A 17,816-nucleotide genomic window follows, 5' to 3' on the forward strand; every position below is an offset into this window, starting at 1 on the left:
ACTGGGTTGTTGGCTGCTTGCTGCTGCTTCTGGAGTAGAGTTCTGGGAAGCAATAGAGAATAAAACTAGGTGGAGCTAGACAGTGGAGGCCTTTGAAACACAATCAGTATTGACTTACACAGGAAAATGGAACGACTGAAAAACAAAGCTTTAGACACCTTAATGTCGTCGATGCTGGGCCTTTTTTGTTCATTAATATTTAATATTTGAGTTATTTAAAATATTTTAAGATTGACTTAATATTTTTAAATGCAGTCTTTGACGGTCATGTTACTTATTTTTGATGTATAGTATGCTTATATTTTCTTGTTCTAAATTTTTATATTTGGGATCATAAAGGAAATATCACATCTTGTTTCTTTGAGTTCTCTCCGAGATTCTAGATGTTTGAGACCTAGTCTCTTACTTTCCATGTGGCCCTTTTCTCTTTTTTGTCAGTTACTTCCTTTGCTTACCAAAGTAATACAGACATATAAACTTTACAGTAATATGGAATATAAAATGAGAAAGTCCTTCCTGTACACTTGTAACACACCCCCTTATTCCTGCTCCTATATCTCCCCCCTCAGAAAACCATTATTAACAGTTTGGTGTATATTTCTTGGTTTGGAGAGAAGGGAAGCTGATATTATCTATACTGTATTGTTATATTTTTATTTTTACAAAAAATGTGGTCATACTCTGTTCTTTTTGCAACTTGCTTTTAGCCACATTTTAATTAATGTGTATCAGATGTATTTCAATGTCAGTATATAGATTATCTAATTTATCTGATTTTTTACTATTAAAGTAATGCATGCTTTTTATGTTTTAGAAAATGCAGGCAGTATAGAAGTATATAAAGACTAAAGTCTTTGTTCCCCAACCCTTACTCTCATTCACGAGAAGTATCATATTTTCTTTGTTTTTAATTCAAATGCTGCTGCCTTACAACTTGCCTTTCTAACTTAATATGCCATGGATAGCTTTCTAACACAGTATGGATAGCTCTACACCATTAAATGTTTAGATAGTATTTCTTTGTATGGATGTATCATATTTTATTTGACCAGTTTGTTGTTGATGGGTTGGTATTGTGTGTGTGGATAAATTTTTTTAAAGAACATAATTATATTAACTGTATGTTAGCCAGTTTTTTAAATTTAATATACTGTGGGCATTCACATGTCAGCAAATGTTAATATTAAGTCATATAACAATTTTGTTCTTTTCTCATACATCATCCTTCTGTTTTACAGAAGATTTGTCTACTAGTATCTCTGTATCTAATTGTCAGATCCAGGAAAATGTGGTAAGTAAAAATTACAGCTAAAATATGCAAATTGGGTAATTAAAATAGGTAAAATAAGATGTGAAAATCTTATTAGAGAAATAAGTTCAAGAGACAAAAAACAAACTTTTAGAATTAGAGAACAAACTGGTGGTTGCCAGAGGGGAGTTGGGTGGGGGGATGGGTGAAATAGATAAAGGGAATTAAGAATACATTTATCTTGATAAGCACTAAGAAACATTTAGAATTGTAAATGACTATATTGTACACCTGAAACTAATATCACACTGTATGTTAATTATATTTGAATTTAAAAAAAGTTCATAGGCCAAAATATTGAGTACTTGGCCTAAAGAAGCTAGATTTTGTGGCTGATAACTACTCTAAGGGGTTCTGCTTTATGAAGGAAACTAAGGCAGATTTTTTAAATTGTGAAAATAAAGATAACTTTTTCACAAGTGATAGTAGAATATTACATAGTGATAGACTAGTTCAAAGAGAAGGGAGAGATTACTTCTTGCTGGGTCAGCAGGGAAAACTTCCTCAAGGAAGTGAAACCCAGAGCTGTGCCGCTAAGGTTGGGAAGGAATTTCAGTTGAAGTGCAGAGGATGAGGGCAGGGAACAATAGTTCATGCAAGTACAGGGACTGGGATGGGCAAATAGAGGGAAGCAAGACATACAAGACTTTTAAGGAGTAGTGAATAGAAGAAGTTTGGCTGCTATATGTACGCACGTATTGGGGATTATGACAGGGGTTAGCATACTTTCTATAAAGGAATAGATAATAGATATTTTAGGCTTTGGGGACCATACCCAGTAATTTCACTCTGCCATGGTAGTGAGAAAGCATCTATAGGCAGTACATAAAGGAATGAGCATGACTGTGTCCCAGTATAACTGTATTTATGGACACTTGAATTGAATTTTATATCATTTTCACATGTCAAAAAATACTACTATTATTTCCCCTTTTTTAACCATTTAAATGTAAAGTCTATTCTTAGATCAGGAGCCTGTACAAAAAGAGCCAACAGGCTAGATTTGCCAACCCTGGATTAGAAAGAAAAAAGGCTAGAAAAAGAAGTCTTAAAATAGTTCATTGGCTATATATAAATTTCTCTGATAAAAATCTCACCATCTTCCACTTGGGGCATCCGGCTGTAATAGCTGTAGTATATAGATGTTGGCTTTTCTAAGACTGCAGTGAAGACTGGATATCCAGTAATGTTCCAGGGAATAGAGGGTTTTGAGGAGATGTAATCTGTGTATCTCTTGTCGTAGTGGTAGGTAGATTCTTGGGGAGGGAAAGAGGGATTACACAAACATGAGATCACTAACTTTGAAGGATCCCCTGAGCACTTGAGGGACATGCCTATTCATAGCTGAGAAGGGAAAAGGTTCAGAACTGGTCTTTGTGAAGACCTTTTCTAGCAGTTACTATTTGACTAATGGATGTTCCCTCATCTAATTTGATTAGAACAAAAATTTCATTGGTTAAACAAAAAGTTGATTAAAGTTGGGAAGCATATAAAAATGACTCTTATAAACCTTAAAATTTTCATTATACCTTAAAACATGCATATATGCACATTGATTGATTTGCTTTTGTCACAGGGCTGAGACGACTTACTTTAAGTATGGGTCTGCTAAGTAGAGTTGCACTATGTCTTTCTTGCATCAACCACATCTGTAATGTAGTAATGCAGTTCTGATGCTAATCACCCTGATTTCGTGCAGACTCCACAGGTTAAGGGCACAGTTCCTAACAAGGCTGCCCTCACTTGAGACACCAGCCACAAGTGCAGGAGTCCCCAGTTCACCCATACTTCTGACCAACTGGCTACAGAGTCAGAGGATTCCCACAAATCCACACTGAGGTTCAGTAATTCACTAGGATGTCTCAGAACCCAGGAAAATGCTGGACTTATGATTACAGCTTTATTGTAACAGATAAAAATCAGGACCAGCCAACCAAAGACACATAGGGTGCAGTCCGGGAGAGTTCTGAATGTAGAGCTTCTGCATTCTCTCCCTGAAATCAGGACATGCAAGCCTACAGCACATTGATCTGTAACCAGCCTGGAAAGTTACCTGGGCTTTAGTGTCCAAAGTTTTTATTGGAGTTTCATTAAGTAGGCATGATTGACTGAATCATTGGCCACATGATTGAACTCAATCTCCTACCCCCCTTGTCCCCCCTGAGTTTGGACTGGTTCAAAGCCTCAACACTCTAATCATGTGGTTGGTCTTTCTGGTGACCCTCCCCCATCCTGAATCATCTTGTTAGCATAATTCAGGTGTGATCCAAGGGGCTCATGAATAACATAACCTAAGATACTCCTATGACTTGGGAAATTCCAAGGATTTAGAGTCTCTCTCTTAGGAACCAGGGACAAAGGCCACTCAAATTCTTATTATACAACAACACCCATAATGCATTCTCTATAATTTCCACTTTTTGTTTCTTTAAAGTAGAACCAGGGATACTTGTGAAATATTCTGGGAACAGATCCTCACTCCCACAGTCTGGTATTTGTTTTGCTCACAAATAAATTGACAGCAGTTGTTTTGGTGTCTCATCTTTATGGAGTTTCTTTTCTTTTCTTTTCTTTTTTTTTTTGAGATTTATTTTAGAGAGCACAAGCAGGAGGGGCAGAGGGAGAGGGAGAGAGAATCTCAAGCAGACCCCACACTGAGCACAGAGCCCAGTGCGGGGCTCGATCTTGATCTCACCACCCTGAGATCACAACCTGAGCTGAAACCAAGAGTCAGACGCTTAACTGACTGCACCACCCAGGCACCCCCTTAATGGAGTTTTGTTGTTTTTGTTTTGTTTTTTTTAAGATTTTATTTATTTATTTGTCAGAGAGAGAGAGAGCACAAGCAGGGTGAGCGGCAGGCAGAGGGAGAAGGAGACTCCCGGCTGAGCAGGGAGCCCGATGCAGGACTCGATCCTGGGACCCTAGGATCATGACCTGAGCCGAAGGCAGATGTTTAACCGATTGAGCCACCCAGGCGTCCCTTTTATGGAGTTTCTAAAACTACTTCGTTTTCATAGAAATCTCTCATGTTTCATTGACTTATATAGTATACATATTTAATTTTTTGTAATTAAATTATATAATCTATAACAAGCACATTTGGCATAATGGGTTTGGGAACAAATTCAGTTTTAAGAGTTACTCATTGGGATACCACACCCATTTTATGAGGTTACTGTAGACATCAGTCAATATATTCTTTTCAGAGGGAATGGAAAGTACAGGTTATTCTGGTGAGTTAGTAAAGAAAAGGTGTTAGGAGAGCCTCTTTAAATAGGTAGTACTTACATGACCCTGATATGTCCTGAATTATTTATCTTCTTAAAAGATTTTTATGTTTCCCTAATACATCATAAACCTCTTAACTAGGTCTGTTTTACAAATTAGCTACCTTGTACAGAGTCCTCTATACAGTTAGGGCTCAATAAATGTTGATGACAGTCATAAAGTCATGGGCATTTTTTAAATTAGGAGGGACCTAGAGATGTAGACCGATACTTTTTTCCAGATGAGAAAGCCAAGTCCTAGGGAAGTCAGCAATTTAAGATTACCTAATTTAAATGATTTTTATATGCCAGGCCCTGGACTTGACACTTGGTATATATCTTCATTTAATTTACTTAAAAATCCAGTGAAATAGATGTTACTATATCCCCTTTACCAGTGAGAAATTGAGGTGTGTGCAGTTCCATTTACTTAATTGAGTTACCACCATGAGACAGGCGCCGGCGGGGAGTGTGACACCGATGGAGATGGAGCTGACTCCTGTAGACTCCTGCAGACTGTGGCACATACCCAGACAAGGGGGCCCCTGACTGAAGCGCTAGGGGGGCCTGGAGAGTGCCCCCAGAATATTCCCACAGCAACAGCCAGCACCAAGAATGAGGGGAGGGAGGGAAGAAAAATGGGGAGGGATCCGAGTTACAGACTTTCTCACACATACACTTTTTATCAGGCTTTCAAAATGAGCCTAATCTCAATAATATGAACCTTCTGAGTTTTTCTCTCAAATCAAGATAGCAAATCTCTTTAATAGTGAAATAGGTAAAATTATGTTCTTAATTTTTTATGTTATTTACTTTATATAGATCATTACTTACTAAATACAAGATTTTCTTTTATTCAGAGCATTTTTTCCCCCCAAAGGCCTTGTTACAGAATACATTATACTTGTATATTAAGAGTCATAGTATTAAAATTGGGCTTTTCTAGGAAATGAAAAAACAAATATTTTATTTGTTAGGAAACTTAGCTGCCTCTCTCATAAAAACAAAAATGTGTTCAGTATTAGAATGAAAAGAGTCAGAGGTGTTGACAGTGTTGAATAGAGGGAAATAATGCTGCTTCCTCTTTCCTAAATAGGACATTAGCACAGTTTACCAGATCTTTGCCGATGAGGTGCTTGGTTCAGGCCAGTTTGGTATCGTCTATGGAGGTAAGCAACTGCAGCCTGGGGCATATTGGACATACTCCAGAAATTTGTGAAATTTAAAGATCTCTGCTAGCTCTTGTGTCTTGTCACAATTTTGTCGAGTGGCTTTTTTCTGAAGGGTTGATTTGCATTCTTTTAGCTCCTTTTCACTCTGAGTATTCATTCCTTAATTCCAACTGCACACTTTACAAAGTAACAGAATCAGGAAATCAGTTTCACAGTAGTCCTACTTTATCTCTTCTTGTAGCTCACTTATAAAGATGTTTGTGAGGGAAACATAAATGGCTTGAAGCTTTTGTTGGGCTGTGTGGGCTCGTTTATCCAAGGATATGCCCTCCTGGATTTCCAACACAAATGGCCCCATTCGTCTACTGTTGGCATGAATGTTGTGTCAGGTGTGAAGACCTGAAATCTCACTGTGACTCATGGTATTGGCAGAGTCATTTAAGCTCATTGTGCATTAGTATCTTCCTCTGTTTAATGGAGCTAACAAAATTTGACCTGCATAGCTCACAGGGTTGTTAATTAAGCCTAATATACATAAAAGTACTTTTTTTATAAGCTATGATCCAAAGCATAAAAGAAATGTTAAATCCTATTCCTCCCTCACTGACGCTCTTTAAGTAGCCTCCTAGTTGGCCTTTCTGCTTCAAGGCTTGCTCTGATATGTGGTTAAATAACTGTGCTGACTCAGTGAACCTAGAATAAAACTAATTCATTGATAAAATGTTTCTATCTTGACAGTGTTTGAAGACTAAGAGTAGTTAACTATCATTTATTTAATAAGGTGGATTATTTTTCAGCAAACAAGTTCATTCAAATTTCCTTCCATTTCAAGTAATGAAACCACCTTTAATAGGGGCAACCGTTATTAAGGGAAAATATAATTTACTTCTTAAAAATAAAGATGAGTGAAGGAGAAAGAAAAAATCAGCCAAAGAAATCTAAGAGGAAATACATATCTGTTTCAGTCTTTGTTCAACTTCCTGATAAAGCTTTTATATTGTATATGAGCTGTCAGTTTGCTTTTCCTTTCTTTTCTATACTTTTTTTTTTTTTTGAATAGGAAAACATAGAAAGACTGGAAGGGATGTGGCTATTAAAGTAATTGATAAGATGAGATTCCCCACAAAACAGGAAAGTCAACTCCGTAATGAAGTGGCTATTTTACAGGTAAGAAACCCAAGTTGCTTTTTATTGGTTTTAATTTTTGATTTGTGAGTTTTTAAATGCAAGTCTGTTTAGCATGCTGGTAAGAATAAGGCTTATTTTTTCTTCTGTTTTCATCTTATGGCCTTTGGGCTCAGTGAGAGACTGGTGGGCATCTATGTTAAATTCTTAAGTCTTTTTTTTAAAAAAGGAAAAATTAAGTTATAGTAATCTAGGAGTTACAAGAACTGCCATTATGATAGTAGTTTAAAACATATTTTCATAAGTGAAATCTTAACAACAACAAAAGTAAAAATTTATTCTTAAGTCAGCACTCCAGAAGCTCAGAATACTTGGATACGTGTGTCCCCACATTTGACTAGGAGGTCAGCACTGTACCCATGCAGTGCTCACAGATGATGTGTTTGGTTATTATAGCAATTGCTATAAAAATAAGGTCTGCTTAAAAATTGTGTACCTTTTCATTTGTTATTTTATTCATTTAAAACTCTGAAGATTTAGAATCATGGAACACTTCATCTAAAACTAATGATGTAATGTATGGGGATTAACATAAGAATAAAAAAAAAAATAAAATAAAACTCTGAAGATTTAATTTTATAATGTTTTAGTCCATTAAGGTATATTTTTAAAGATATGTTGGCAGTGACTTAACTTCCATTAAATAAATTACTGTTCTTATTTTCATCTAACATTTTTTACCTCTTTTGGGGGTCATCTGGAAGACTAAAATTTAGCTTTATCTTTATTTTTATGAATATCATATAAATTATAATATGCAAATGTCTATTCACTGTGTAGCTTTTGCATAGTATTTAAGAAATCATGGTGATATAATAGTTAATGCTGTCAGAACCCCATTTGCTTGTGAGTGAAGTTCAAGAAGACACAGCCTACTGAACTTAGGCTTCCTTGAAGAAGCAGGTAAGAAACTTTTATAAACACAGGATTCATTTTACATGTATTACATTATTGGTTACCAGCAGTGACATTTGCCTCCCGTGTTTTTCAGAGGAGTGATAATTGAAAGATTGTGGTCTGCAAGCTAACTGTGGTCCCTTCAAGGTCACTTCCTCCTATACAACTACCTTCATATAGAAAATTAATAGCATTCAGACTGTATTAGGATATGAAAATTGTTAGCCATCTTTTTTCATATCTAATTCTGGAATCTTGCTCATTGTCCAACTAATACACAAAAAATAAATTTTTTTTTTTTTTAAAGATTTTATTTATTTATTTGACAGAGAGAGACACAGCGAGAGAGGGAACACAAGCAGGGGGAGTGGGAGAGGGAGAAGCAGGCTTCCCACGGAGCAGGGAGCCCGATGCGGGGCTCGATCCTAGGACCCTGGGATCATGACCTGAGCTGAAGGCAGACACTTAACGACTGAGCCACCCAGGCGCCCCACAAAAAATAAATATTAAGGATATGTTCTTAAGGCTTGATTCATCCTTGTCACTCTGATGACAGACACATCTCTAAACTAAACACTGAATAAATTTAGGGATTTCTGGGTAATGCACAATGCAACAATGGTACTACAGCCTTCTGGTTATTTTCATTGATACTGCTCTACAGGGAATACAGATGAGTGATTGTAGTATGTCTCCAAATATACTATTTTCATCTTAAATTTAATACCATACTTCTTGTTGTAGATTCTTTTCAAATTTTTATATCCAAATCTATATTTAGTGAATGGCTTACTTTGTGCCAGAAACTACACTTACTAAGTACTTTTTCTTAACATCACCCAACAGGAAGAGGACAGGTTTAGAGTTTGAATCTAAGAGCAAACCACATGCTCTTTCTGCTCTACCACATTGGACCTGTTCTGTGTGTCTCTGTGTGCGTGTGTGTGCACACTTGTAAAATTCTGACTTCATTTCCTTTGCAATGTAGAAATTCAACAAATTCTTCTATATATAAAGATCAACTTTAGCCTACTTTGTATTTGAATTACAATTCTCTTGGAACAATCTGAATGTGGTAAAAACATTTTTTAAAGGAAACTTTTTTCAAATACTACCTCATTTGCTGAAATTCATTACACAAGATTTAATCATATGAGCATTTGACATGGGTTGAAAGGAACGTCCTGCACTCCTCTACTCACTCACTCCGCCCTTTGGTTCTGCACCTCCCTTCCCTGCTGTGTCATTCTTACTTTCCAGTCTTTGGCCCTGGTTCTTGTACATAGTCCTCATTAAACAACCTAAAAGGCTGGCTGAACCCCGCCTGGTAGTTGATTCTGGTACTGTAGGTTTCCTGCAGCTCCACTGACATCCCTGGTTTTTCTTCCCCAGGTCCTCACCTTTATAAAGAAAGGTTAGGGGGTAAAGACTAAGCATCTGACTGAGACTATAGTTTTGGCCTTTCCAATGGCAGGGAGGAAGAATTCTAGAATCATTGATTAAGGAGTGACCTTATAGTTTACCCAGAACATCCAGCCTCTCTCTTGCGTGCTTGGTGATAATCTCTGTATTTCTATCAGTTTAATAGAAAGGAAGACATGACATTTTCAGACATCTGCAAATATTCTGTTAGGCTGAGCCAAAATCTGTTGAAAAAGGTTCCACTACAGACACTACACTCAACAAATTGAGTCTCTTTTCCGAAGGATGGCCACACTGACTGTCTTGCTGTTCCTTAAATATGCCAAATATGGTCCTGTCTCAAGGACTGTGCTTTAGCTATTCCCTCTGCCTTGAATGCTGTCACCCCCAATATCTGCATGGCATATTCCCTTATCTCCTTCAAGACTTTGCCCAAATGTCATTTCCTCATGAGGCCCTTGCATTCTGTTCAACATTATGTACCCATCCACCCTCACCCTCTTCTCTCCATGGCATTTACCACCTTCATACTGGGTAATTTACTAATTTGTTACCTATTGTTTACCCCCACCTTGCTAGAATTAATAAGCTCCATGAGATGAGAGATATTTGTCAGTTTTGTTTGCTCATGAATCCAGGCTACCTACATAGGACCAGGTGCATAGCAAATACTCAATATTTATTGAATAAATACGTTTATATGGGGGATTACCTGTAACTTATTAAATTTTTCAAATGGAAACGTGAAATGGTTCCATTTGTATAGTTTCTTAAGGTAAGTATACTTTGCACATGTGTACATACAGTTATGTAAAGAAAAGGATCCATTCCTACATAAACTGCTAATAACATGACTACATCTGCTGGGGACTGTGTTGTGGGGCAGGAAAGAAATGGAGGCTTTTTACTTTTGTTTCATAGGGATGTGGTAATATAAAATGTCTTTGCTCTTACCTGAAGTGGGTAGGTTAGAGAGTAGTAATGGGAGAAAATATGTGGCGCTCTCATGGCTACCCTATGTAAATGGGAAAATGTCATCAGAAACTTAAGAGAAATTTCTGGTTCTAGTATTAATTCACCATTTTCCCCTTCTCTTTTTGGAAGTCACCTAAAAGCTACAAGAAAAATGATAAACAGAAATTTAAAAAAAAACTAATAAAAACGGAAGAAAGTTCAGACCTATAAAATAGGTAGAGGAGTTTTTAACACTGGAGATGGAGCCAGGGTGCATGTAAGAAGAGGCACCACAATAAGGGCTGTTTTTGCTGGCTCTTTCTGAGATCTACAATTGTGATATCCTCTCTAGGTGCCTCCTCAAATAGAAGAAAGCCAAGGGGGTCATGATCTGATAAAATTTAACTTAAGTGAGAATACAGTAAGTGAAGGGAAGAAGGGCACTTTAATAGTGGAAGAGTGCAGATCACACCAAATAACAGTAGCGGCCTTTATAAAGGAAAATTAGAGAGGAGACGGGGAGAAACTGACAGGCACGTCAGTAGTCCTGGCAGATGAAGTAGCCCAAACTAACAACATGGTAGGTCTAAACAGTGTAAGGTAATGTAATCACTTTATACTGAAGTCTGTACCCTAAAAACAAAGAACAAAGAATACCTCATTCATTCAAAACACGGTAATTAGTACTTTGATCCTAATGCAATAAAACTAGAAATAAATTATAAAATCAAAAAACAAAAAGCTCCCACAATCCTGAAAATTTTTTTAAATATCGTAATTCTTAAAGAGCAAAATCAAGATTTCAAAGTATTTAGAAAATAATCGCGAGGGGCACCTGGGTGGCTCAGATGGTTAATCGTCTGCCTTCAGCTCAGGTCATGATCCTGCGGTCCTGGGATCGAGCCCCATATCAGGCTCCTGGCTCAGGAGGGAGCCTGCTTCTCCCTCTCCCTCTTCCTTTCCCCCTGCTCATGTTCTCTCTCTCTCTCCATATCTCTGTGCCTCAAATGAATAAATAAAATCTTAAAAAAAATAATAATCATGAAAATACTGTATCAGCTATTAGACTATTGCTCAGAAAATTATAACTCAGATATTTACACAAGAATGAAAATAAGTGAATTAAGAATGCAACTCAAGAGGTTAAAGAATAACAATAAAGGAAAGCAAAAATAAGAGAAATAAGAACATCTTGGGGAGATGACCACAAATACTGAAAAAAATTTAAAGGCATTTTAAGATGCTGCCTTGTCCAATTCTATCAAATAAATTTGAAAACCTGGAGAAAACGATTCTCTATGAAAGTATAATTAACCAAAAGACTCCAGAGGAAATAGGACATTTAAACAAACAGGAAGTTAAGAGACAATAATGTTATAGCATACTTCTATTTTTGTGTGTGTGTACCCTTTACAGGGCGCAGGGGCGGGGGGGCATGGAGAAACTTACAAAACAACTACAGCATGGGGACAGCCAACCACACTTTGAGCTCTAAGCTGATCAGAGTTGTGATATTCTGAATCTTCCCCTGCTCACTACTATTATCACACCCATGTCACTTGTGTTTATAAAATTGTCATTTTTTTATTTTGCTGCTTGGAATACCATCTCATTAAATTGTTTTAAATTGATTAATAAACAATATTTTGCACTTGCTGATCATTTTTTAAAACACCATGATTCAGACATTGAGCTAAAATGACTAAGACAGTCTCTGCTGTCTGGGAACTTACTAGGTCCCAGAGCAAGATGCATACACATACACAGTACCGTGGGATAGGTATTGCTGCATGTATATACAGTGTTAGGTGAAAACTACTGCAGTTGTCCCCAAAAGAGGTAATGGGAGCTGAAAGTAAAGCCACTACAGTGGGAGTTGAGAGATGGGGGCAGATTCAAAACACATTTTAGAGATGGTGCTCAACCTCACATAAGCCAAAAAGAAGTTTGTCCTCTTAGCATAATTAGGTACCTATAATAAGGATAAAAGCATATAAGAAACATATATTTCTAATAAAAAGTTTAATCACCTGGGCCAATAGAGCTTAAAATTGAAGAGGGAGAATGAAGCCGTATTAGTGAAGGTATGAAAGTCCAAGCAGAGGAATAGATTTATGTCCAGGAATAAAAAGCCATTGAATATTTCTGAGCATGGCTGACTTAGGATAATTTGCTTTTGAGGAAGGTTTTTTGGTTTTTTTTTAACCAGTAAGATAGATTTTTTTTTATTAGCATAAACGGTATCACATTCAACTTTGTATTTCTCCAACCCTGGTAATGTAGTGGTGCTCAAGAAACAAGAGATGAAGGAGGTAGAGATCTTGAGCCGGAAAGAGGGAAAACCAAATGGAGGTATGATTGAGAATCCAGACTTAAAGAAACAGAACCATCTCTTGAGCACAGACCTCCACTGATACAGCCCCAAAGAGTCAAAGTTCTGTGTAATTGGCTAAAGTTTGATTGGCAATTGGTGCCTGTTCGTGGACAGCATAAAAGTAGCATAGTGTCAGAAGACTAAAAAATGAGAAAGAAAAATGTAGTAGAAATGGACAAGGGCGCTTATGTAATCAGTTGGGAAGACATCCTTTCCCCTAGGTGCATCCACTGTACTACAGATCTTGGAAAATCCGAATCCATGACCCCATTTGTTTGCTTTTACTGCTTATTGTTCTGTTTTTCTTTCTATGCCATGTAGTCCAGACAGTCGCAGTACATTGTTAGATATTTGCATAGTAAAAATATTTCTCAAATTGGTCATATAAATATCCTGCAACTCTTCAGAATTTGCACCATCCTGGGATTGTAAACCTGGAATGTATGTTTGAAACGCCAGAACGCGTTTTTGTAGTAATGGAAAAGCTGCATGGAGATATGTTGGAAATGATTCTATCCAGTGAGAAAAGTCGACTTCCAGAACGAATTACTAAATTCATGGTCACACAGGTATTTTAACTTTTATTTTTTGAAATGAGAATACTTGAAAACAAAGAATTAAATAGCAGTGCTTTTACATATTGGGATATTGTGGGAATTTTTAATCTTGAAGAATAGAGTAACACTTCAGTTAAAACTTGATGAACTGTAGTGGACTTTTCAAATTATCATACCATTCAAGAGCTCAGGTGGGGGGTTTAGCTGTGATTTTTTTCCAGGCACTGAAAAAATTCTGTTTTCTTCAATAACAGATCCTTGTTGCCTTGAGAAATCTACATTTTAAGAATATTGTGCACTGTGATTTAAAGCCAGAAAATGTGCTGCTCGCATCCGCAGAGCCATTTCCTCAGGTGAAATACTCTCTAGAACCATCTGACAATATTACAGAGCACCCATGTAATGAAAGGGAGTGCTTTAGGTTTAGATATATAACCACCTTAACAGAAGTAATTAGCCTGTACCTGCCAGTGAGGATTAATACTTGAAATAATTTGAACTCAGATCTTATTATATTGTTTATTTTCATTAAGACTTTTTAGACTTAACCAGACCTCAAGGAATAACTTTTTGCACGTAGACTGCAGTTCACTTTCCCTGTGGTTTGGGAATGATGCAAGGAGAATCAATCTTGGCTGGTGCCTGGTGCTCAGGACAAATTCCCCATAAAATAAAACGGGTAAACCTTGAATGGGGGACACACTAGACTTTGAGCCTGGCAGCCAACTCCTCTTCCTCTTTATAGAGTACTTTATTTCAAACATTTTCACCAAAACCTATGTAAGAATTACATTTCCCATTACTGCCATCACTCACACATGTATATCCCCTGTGTGTGTGTGTGTGTGTGTGTATGTGTCCGTGTCCTGTGTGGACTGCACTGATTTTTTTACTTGGTTAAATTTCATTTCATAAAGGGTATTGATCTTGGTCCAAAATTATTTCATAACCTAAAAAAACGCCTCATAAACCCGAAGTTTGAAACAGTCTTCCTGAGGAATATATGTTGGCAGTACCCATAAATATTTTTCATGCTTGTCATTGGTGAATTCTCCAATCAGCTAGAATATCTGTGGACGAACTATTATTTATATACATTTGAAAACTGCACAATTAGATGGCTAAACTAAGGACAGTTATTTCACTTGAGTTAAATACAACTCAAATTGTCTTTCAAAGAAAAAGATTATTTTTAAAAGTTATTCAACTCTTATAAGGAAGTAATCCTGTTCTTTTATAATGTCTGTGTAGTTAAAAGGGATTCTCTAACAATGTGAGGTCAAAAAGGGTTCCCTAACAGTTGGTTTAAATAAAGTGTTTCCATACATTATCATCTCATTTGATCTTCAGGATAGTCTGGGCAATGGATGCACACCCCACAGTGAGGCTGAAACTCCCATCCTTCTGACTTCTGTTATGAACAAGGGGAAAATAACATCATTGACTTGACATTCCTTGTTGCTCAAGTGCTAGCCATGGCCACACGTCCTTATTCCGTTGCCAAATTGCCACGGCATCTTTTCTTTATCAAGATGTTACCGGAAATGTGGCATTTAACAACAACAAAAAAGACAGTTCACAGGTCTTCATGGTCAATAATCCTGTTGTTCCAGGACTCAATCAGAGGGAGCCACATTCAGTAATGACACAGAATAATTATCATAAAAACATGCACCAGGGTCCATGTCCTAGTAAGAGCAAGCATTTGAATACACCTTCATCTCTGCTTTCCAGGCACTGTTTACACCATTGGTTGTAGAGGCCAAATCCCTTTTTTCTCAGTTTATCATAATGCTTTTTGTGAAGACATTTTGTGGGTCAGGGCATTTCCTCTGGAAAGTACTTGGCATTTGCTTGTTCAGCATGGATGTGTCATTACTTCCCAAAAGGATATTGTAGTGACTGTGGTTACCTTCAGATAGAACTTTTTTCAGATCCAAAATCTGACTAGCCATCATGTTTCAGTCCTAGAAAACACTTTTGCTCTTGTTCTTTCAAGCAATCTCTAGCATTGCTCTTTTATGGGCTACATTAATAATTCTCTTTACTACACCTCAATTTAAGTTATTTGCCAACTGATAGTAATACTTGGGAATACAGATTCTAGGATTAAGCAAAATAAAGGGTCAGTTTTTAAATACTAACTTACTTTTCATTCAGCATTTATTGAGTACCTTTATGTGTCCAGGCACTACAAGGTCACTGAGGATTCAAAAATGAGACACATGATTTCTGCTCACAGATGATAGAAAAGTAGCTCCTTAAAAGCCAAATGCTAAAAAATCAGCACCCTCCCATTTCATCAAAAAAAAACTTTGACCACTTACACACCAGTCTGGTTTTTGGCATTCTGGAAGCTAGAACTTAAAAAGTGGTTTTTGAAATAAGCACTAGGAAAAACTTCTTCATACTATGTCAGTAATACATCACAGTAAAATGTCTCTCTCTTTTGGGAAAAGGGTATTTTACAATTTCCCTCTCTGCATTCATTTGACATTCATAATCAGTACAGTTGGCAGGTGTGTTGAAATGATTCAGTATCGTACTTAGGGACAGGTGTGTATAGATTGATTGATGGATGAAAATGCAAAATTAACATCACCTTTTTATTTCCAGGTGAAGCTGTGTGACTTTGGTTTTGCACGCATCATTGGTGAAAAGTCATTCAGGAGATCTGTGGTAGGAACTCCAGCATACTTAGCCCCTGAAGTTCTCAGGAGCAAAGGTTACAACCGTTCTCTAGATATGTGGTCAGTGGGAGTTATCGTCTATGTGAGCCTCAGTGGTACATTTCCTTTCAATGAAGATGAAGATATAAATGACCAAATCCAAAATGCTGCATTTATGTATCCACCAAATCCCTGGAGAGAAATTTCTGGTGAAGGTAAAAAAAAAAAAGTTTCAGCTCTATGCCTTTTAGTCTAAAAATCTTTGTGATTCCCAAATCTCTTCTGGCTCATCTTTTTAATTTCTCATATTCATCTTTCAAATTCAACCAGTTTTTGAGCACTCTTCCTTCTGCATTGTCTCTTTAATTTCCTTATAGTGCCCAGGCGTAGCACTAATCCAGGCCCCAGTTTCCGCCTTTTGAAACTACTAAAATATCTCACCAGTCCTATCCATTAGACTCTTTCCCAGTCACCACTGTGGCCATATCGGTCTTTAGGAAACACGACTTTCGTCTGAATCTTCCCCAAACACCTTGGCCTCCCTTTAACCACGTTGCAGCTGTAGGTTGCAGCTATGGGTCTCCCTGAGACAGCCCTTGTCTACCCTCCCATGCTCCCCTCCATAAAATCTAGTTGTTTATTCTTCCCAGCTACTTTCTGCATTTTGCTTAGGCCTTTCCCCTGCCTACAGTCCCTCTTCCTTGCTACTGAAATCCTTCCAGTCCTTCAAGACTTGTGGCTCATCTATGAAGTCTTCCCTGAGCCCCTCCTCTGAACTTGGTAAGATCAACTTAGGCTACTAGGAGGAGATATTTTTCCTTAAGTATTCTTTCTTTCCATAATTACTTATTTTCAGAACTAGATTATAAGCTGCTTGAATGGAGACCTGTCTTTCAAGTTCTTTATACCTAGAAAGAACTTTATAGACATTCTCCAGTTTATTTGCAGCCATCCGGTGGACCAATCCTAGGAAGCAGGATACATCTGTTTTCCCCGCCCAGTAAAAGTTTTTGAGCCTGAGTTCTATACCCATCAAGAGTGCCTTGGCTGTCCCTCTTTAGTTTAATTTTGATACTGCCGGGAAGGGCACACAACTTACTTAATAGTCCCATATTGAATAGAAGCCTACTAGGGAAAGACCCCCCATCTGAATTTAGCCAACCTTTAGAACAGAGCTCTTTTCTGTTTTCCAAAAGTACCAGACCTAATCATAGGGATTAACAGCCCATTAAACTGGGAGAGCTTGAGGAGCAACATGTAAAGACAGTGGCAGGCTTACTTGGTAATGAACAGCTAACTGAAGTATATATGAGGGTTTCTCTTAGAGTTCCTGGGCCAGTGTGGTCTGCAGACCTCTTATATTGGAATAATCAGTCGGTGAGTGACTGATAAAACGAAAACCCCTGGCTCTTCACCAGTTGGCATGACACCAGGAATGCGTTTTAATAAATACCCCAAATGATTCTGATGCACTGGTGGACAACCACTTAAGGAACAGCGGGTAAAAGTTTGAAGTATTTGGAACCAGAGATGTTCATAATTAAAATACCTGTGGTATGAAGAAGAGAAACAGAACAGGTACAATGTAAACCTTTCGTTTGGCTCATCCCTGGGTCCAGGCCTTTGTATCAGTATTTCAAATGTACTGTCACATCGCTTGTAGTCAGTATGCGCTATGGGGGTTTTGGTTTTGCAGTTGCTCCATTCCTTCAAATAACTGGATGAAATAAGTATGCCAGCATCTCACCATATACACCAAACACCATGAACGTATTTGTGTAAAACCTGTTGAGTATGAACTTGTGGTAGTAAGTTATCACGTCAGTCTAGCCCCATGTGTAGAGGCAAGGCGGTGGCTTTGACTCCTTCGCAGACCAAGCCAGGGACTAGGGAATGGTGTCATTGGAGGGACACAGCAAGTCTGTCTGTAATCAATTTTTTTTAACTCATTTTGAAATAATAATAGCTAATACTAAGCACTTACATGCTAAGCATGCTTTACATGTAT

General features: G+C 37.5%; 1 protein-coding gene across 2 annotated transcripts in view; it reads left to right on the forward strand.

Annotated features, from left to right (window-relative positions):
• PRKD3 (protein kinase D3) overlaps positions 1–17,816 on the forward strand; it is an 83,608-nt gene that overhangs the window by 61,954 nt on the left and 3,838 nt on the right. For both annotated transcript variants that reach the window (XM_006737455.3, XM_031032555.2), the window contains 6 exons: positions 1,239–1,291; positions 5,675–5,747; positions 6,811–6,917; positions 12,990–13,151; positions 13,394–13,492; positions 15,756–16,023. In XM_006737455.3, the coding sequence (XP_006737518.1) occupies positions 1,239–1,291; positions 5,675–5,747; positions 6,811–6,917; positions 12,990–13,151; positions 13,394–13,492; positions 15,756–16,023 (762 nt within the window). The remainder of the gene's footprint in view (positions 1–1,238; positions 1,292–5,674; positions 5,748–6,810; positions 6,918–12,989; positions 13,152–13,393; positions 13,493–15,755; positions 16,024–17,816) is intronic.

Source organism: Leptonychotes weddellii, chromosome 10, assembly GCF_054177405.1.
Source record: "Leptonychotes weddellii isolate Sample4059 chromosome 10, ASM5417740v2, whole genome shotgun sequence".
NCBI classification, from domain to species: domain Eukaryota; kingdom Metazoa; phylum Chordata; class Mammalia; order Carnivora; family Phocidae; genus Leptonychotes; species Leptonychotes weddellii.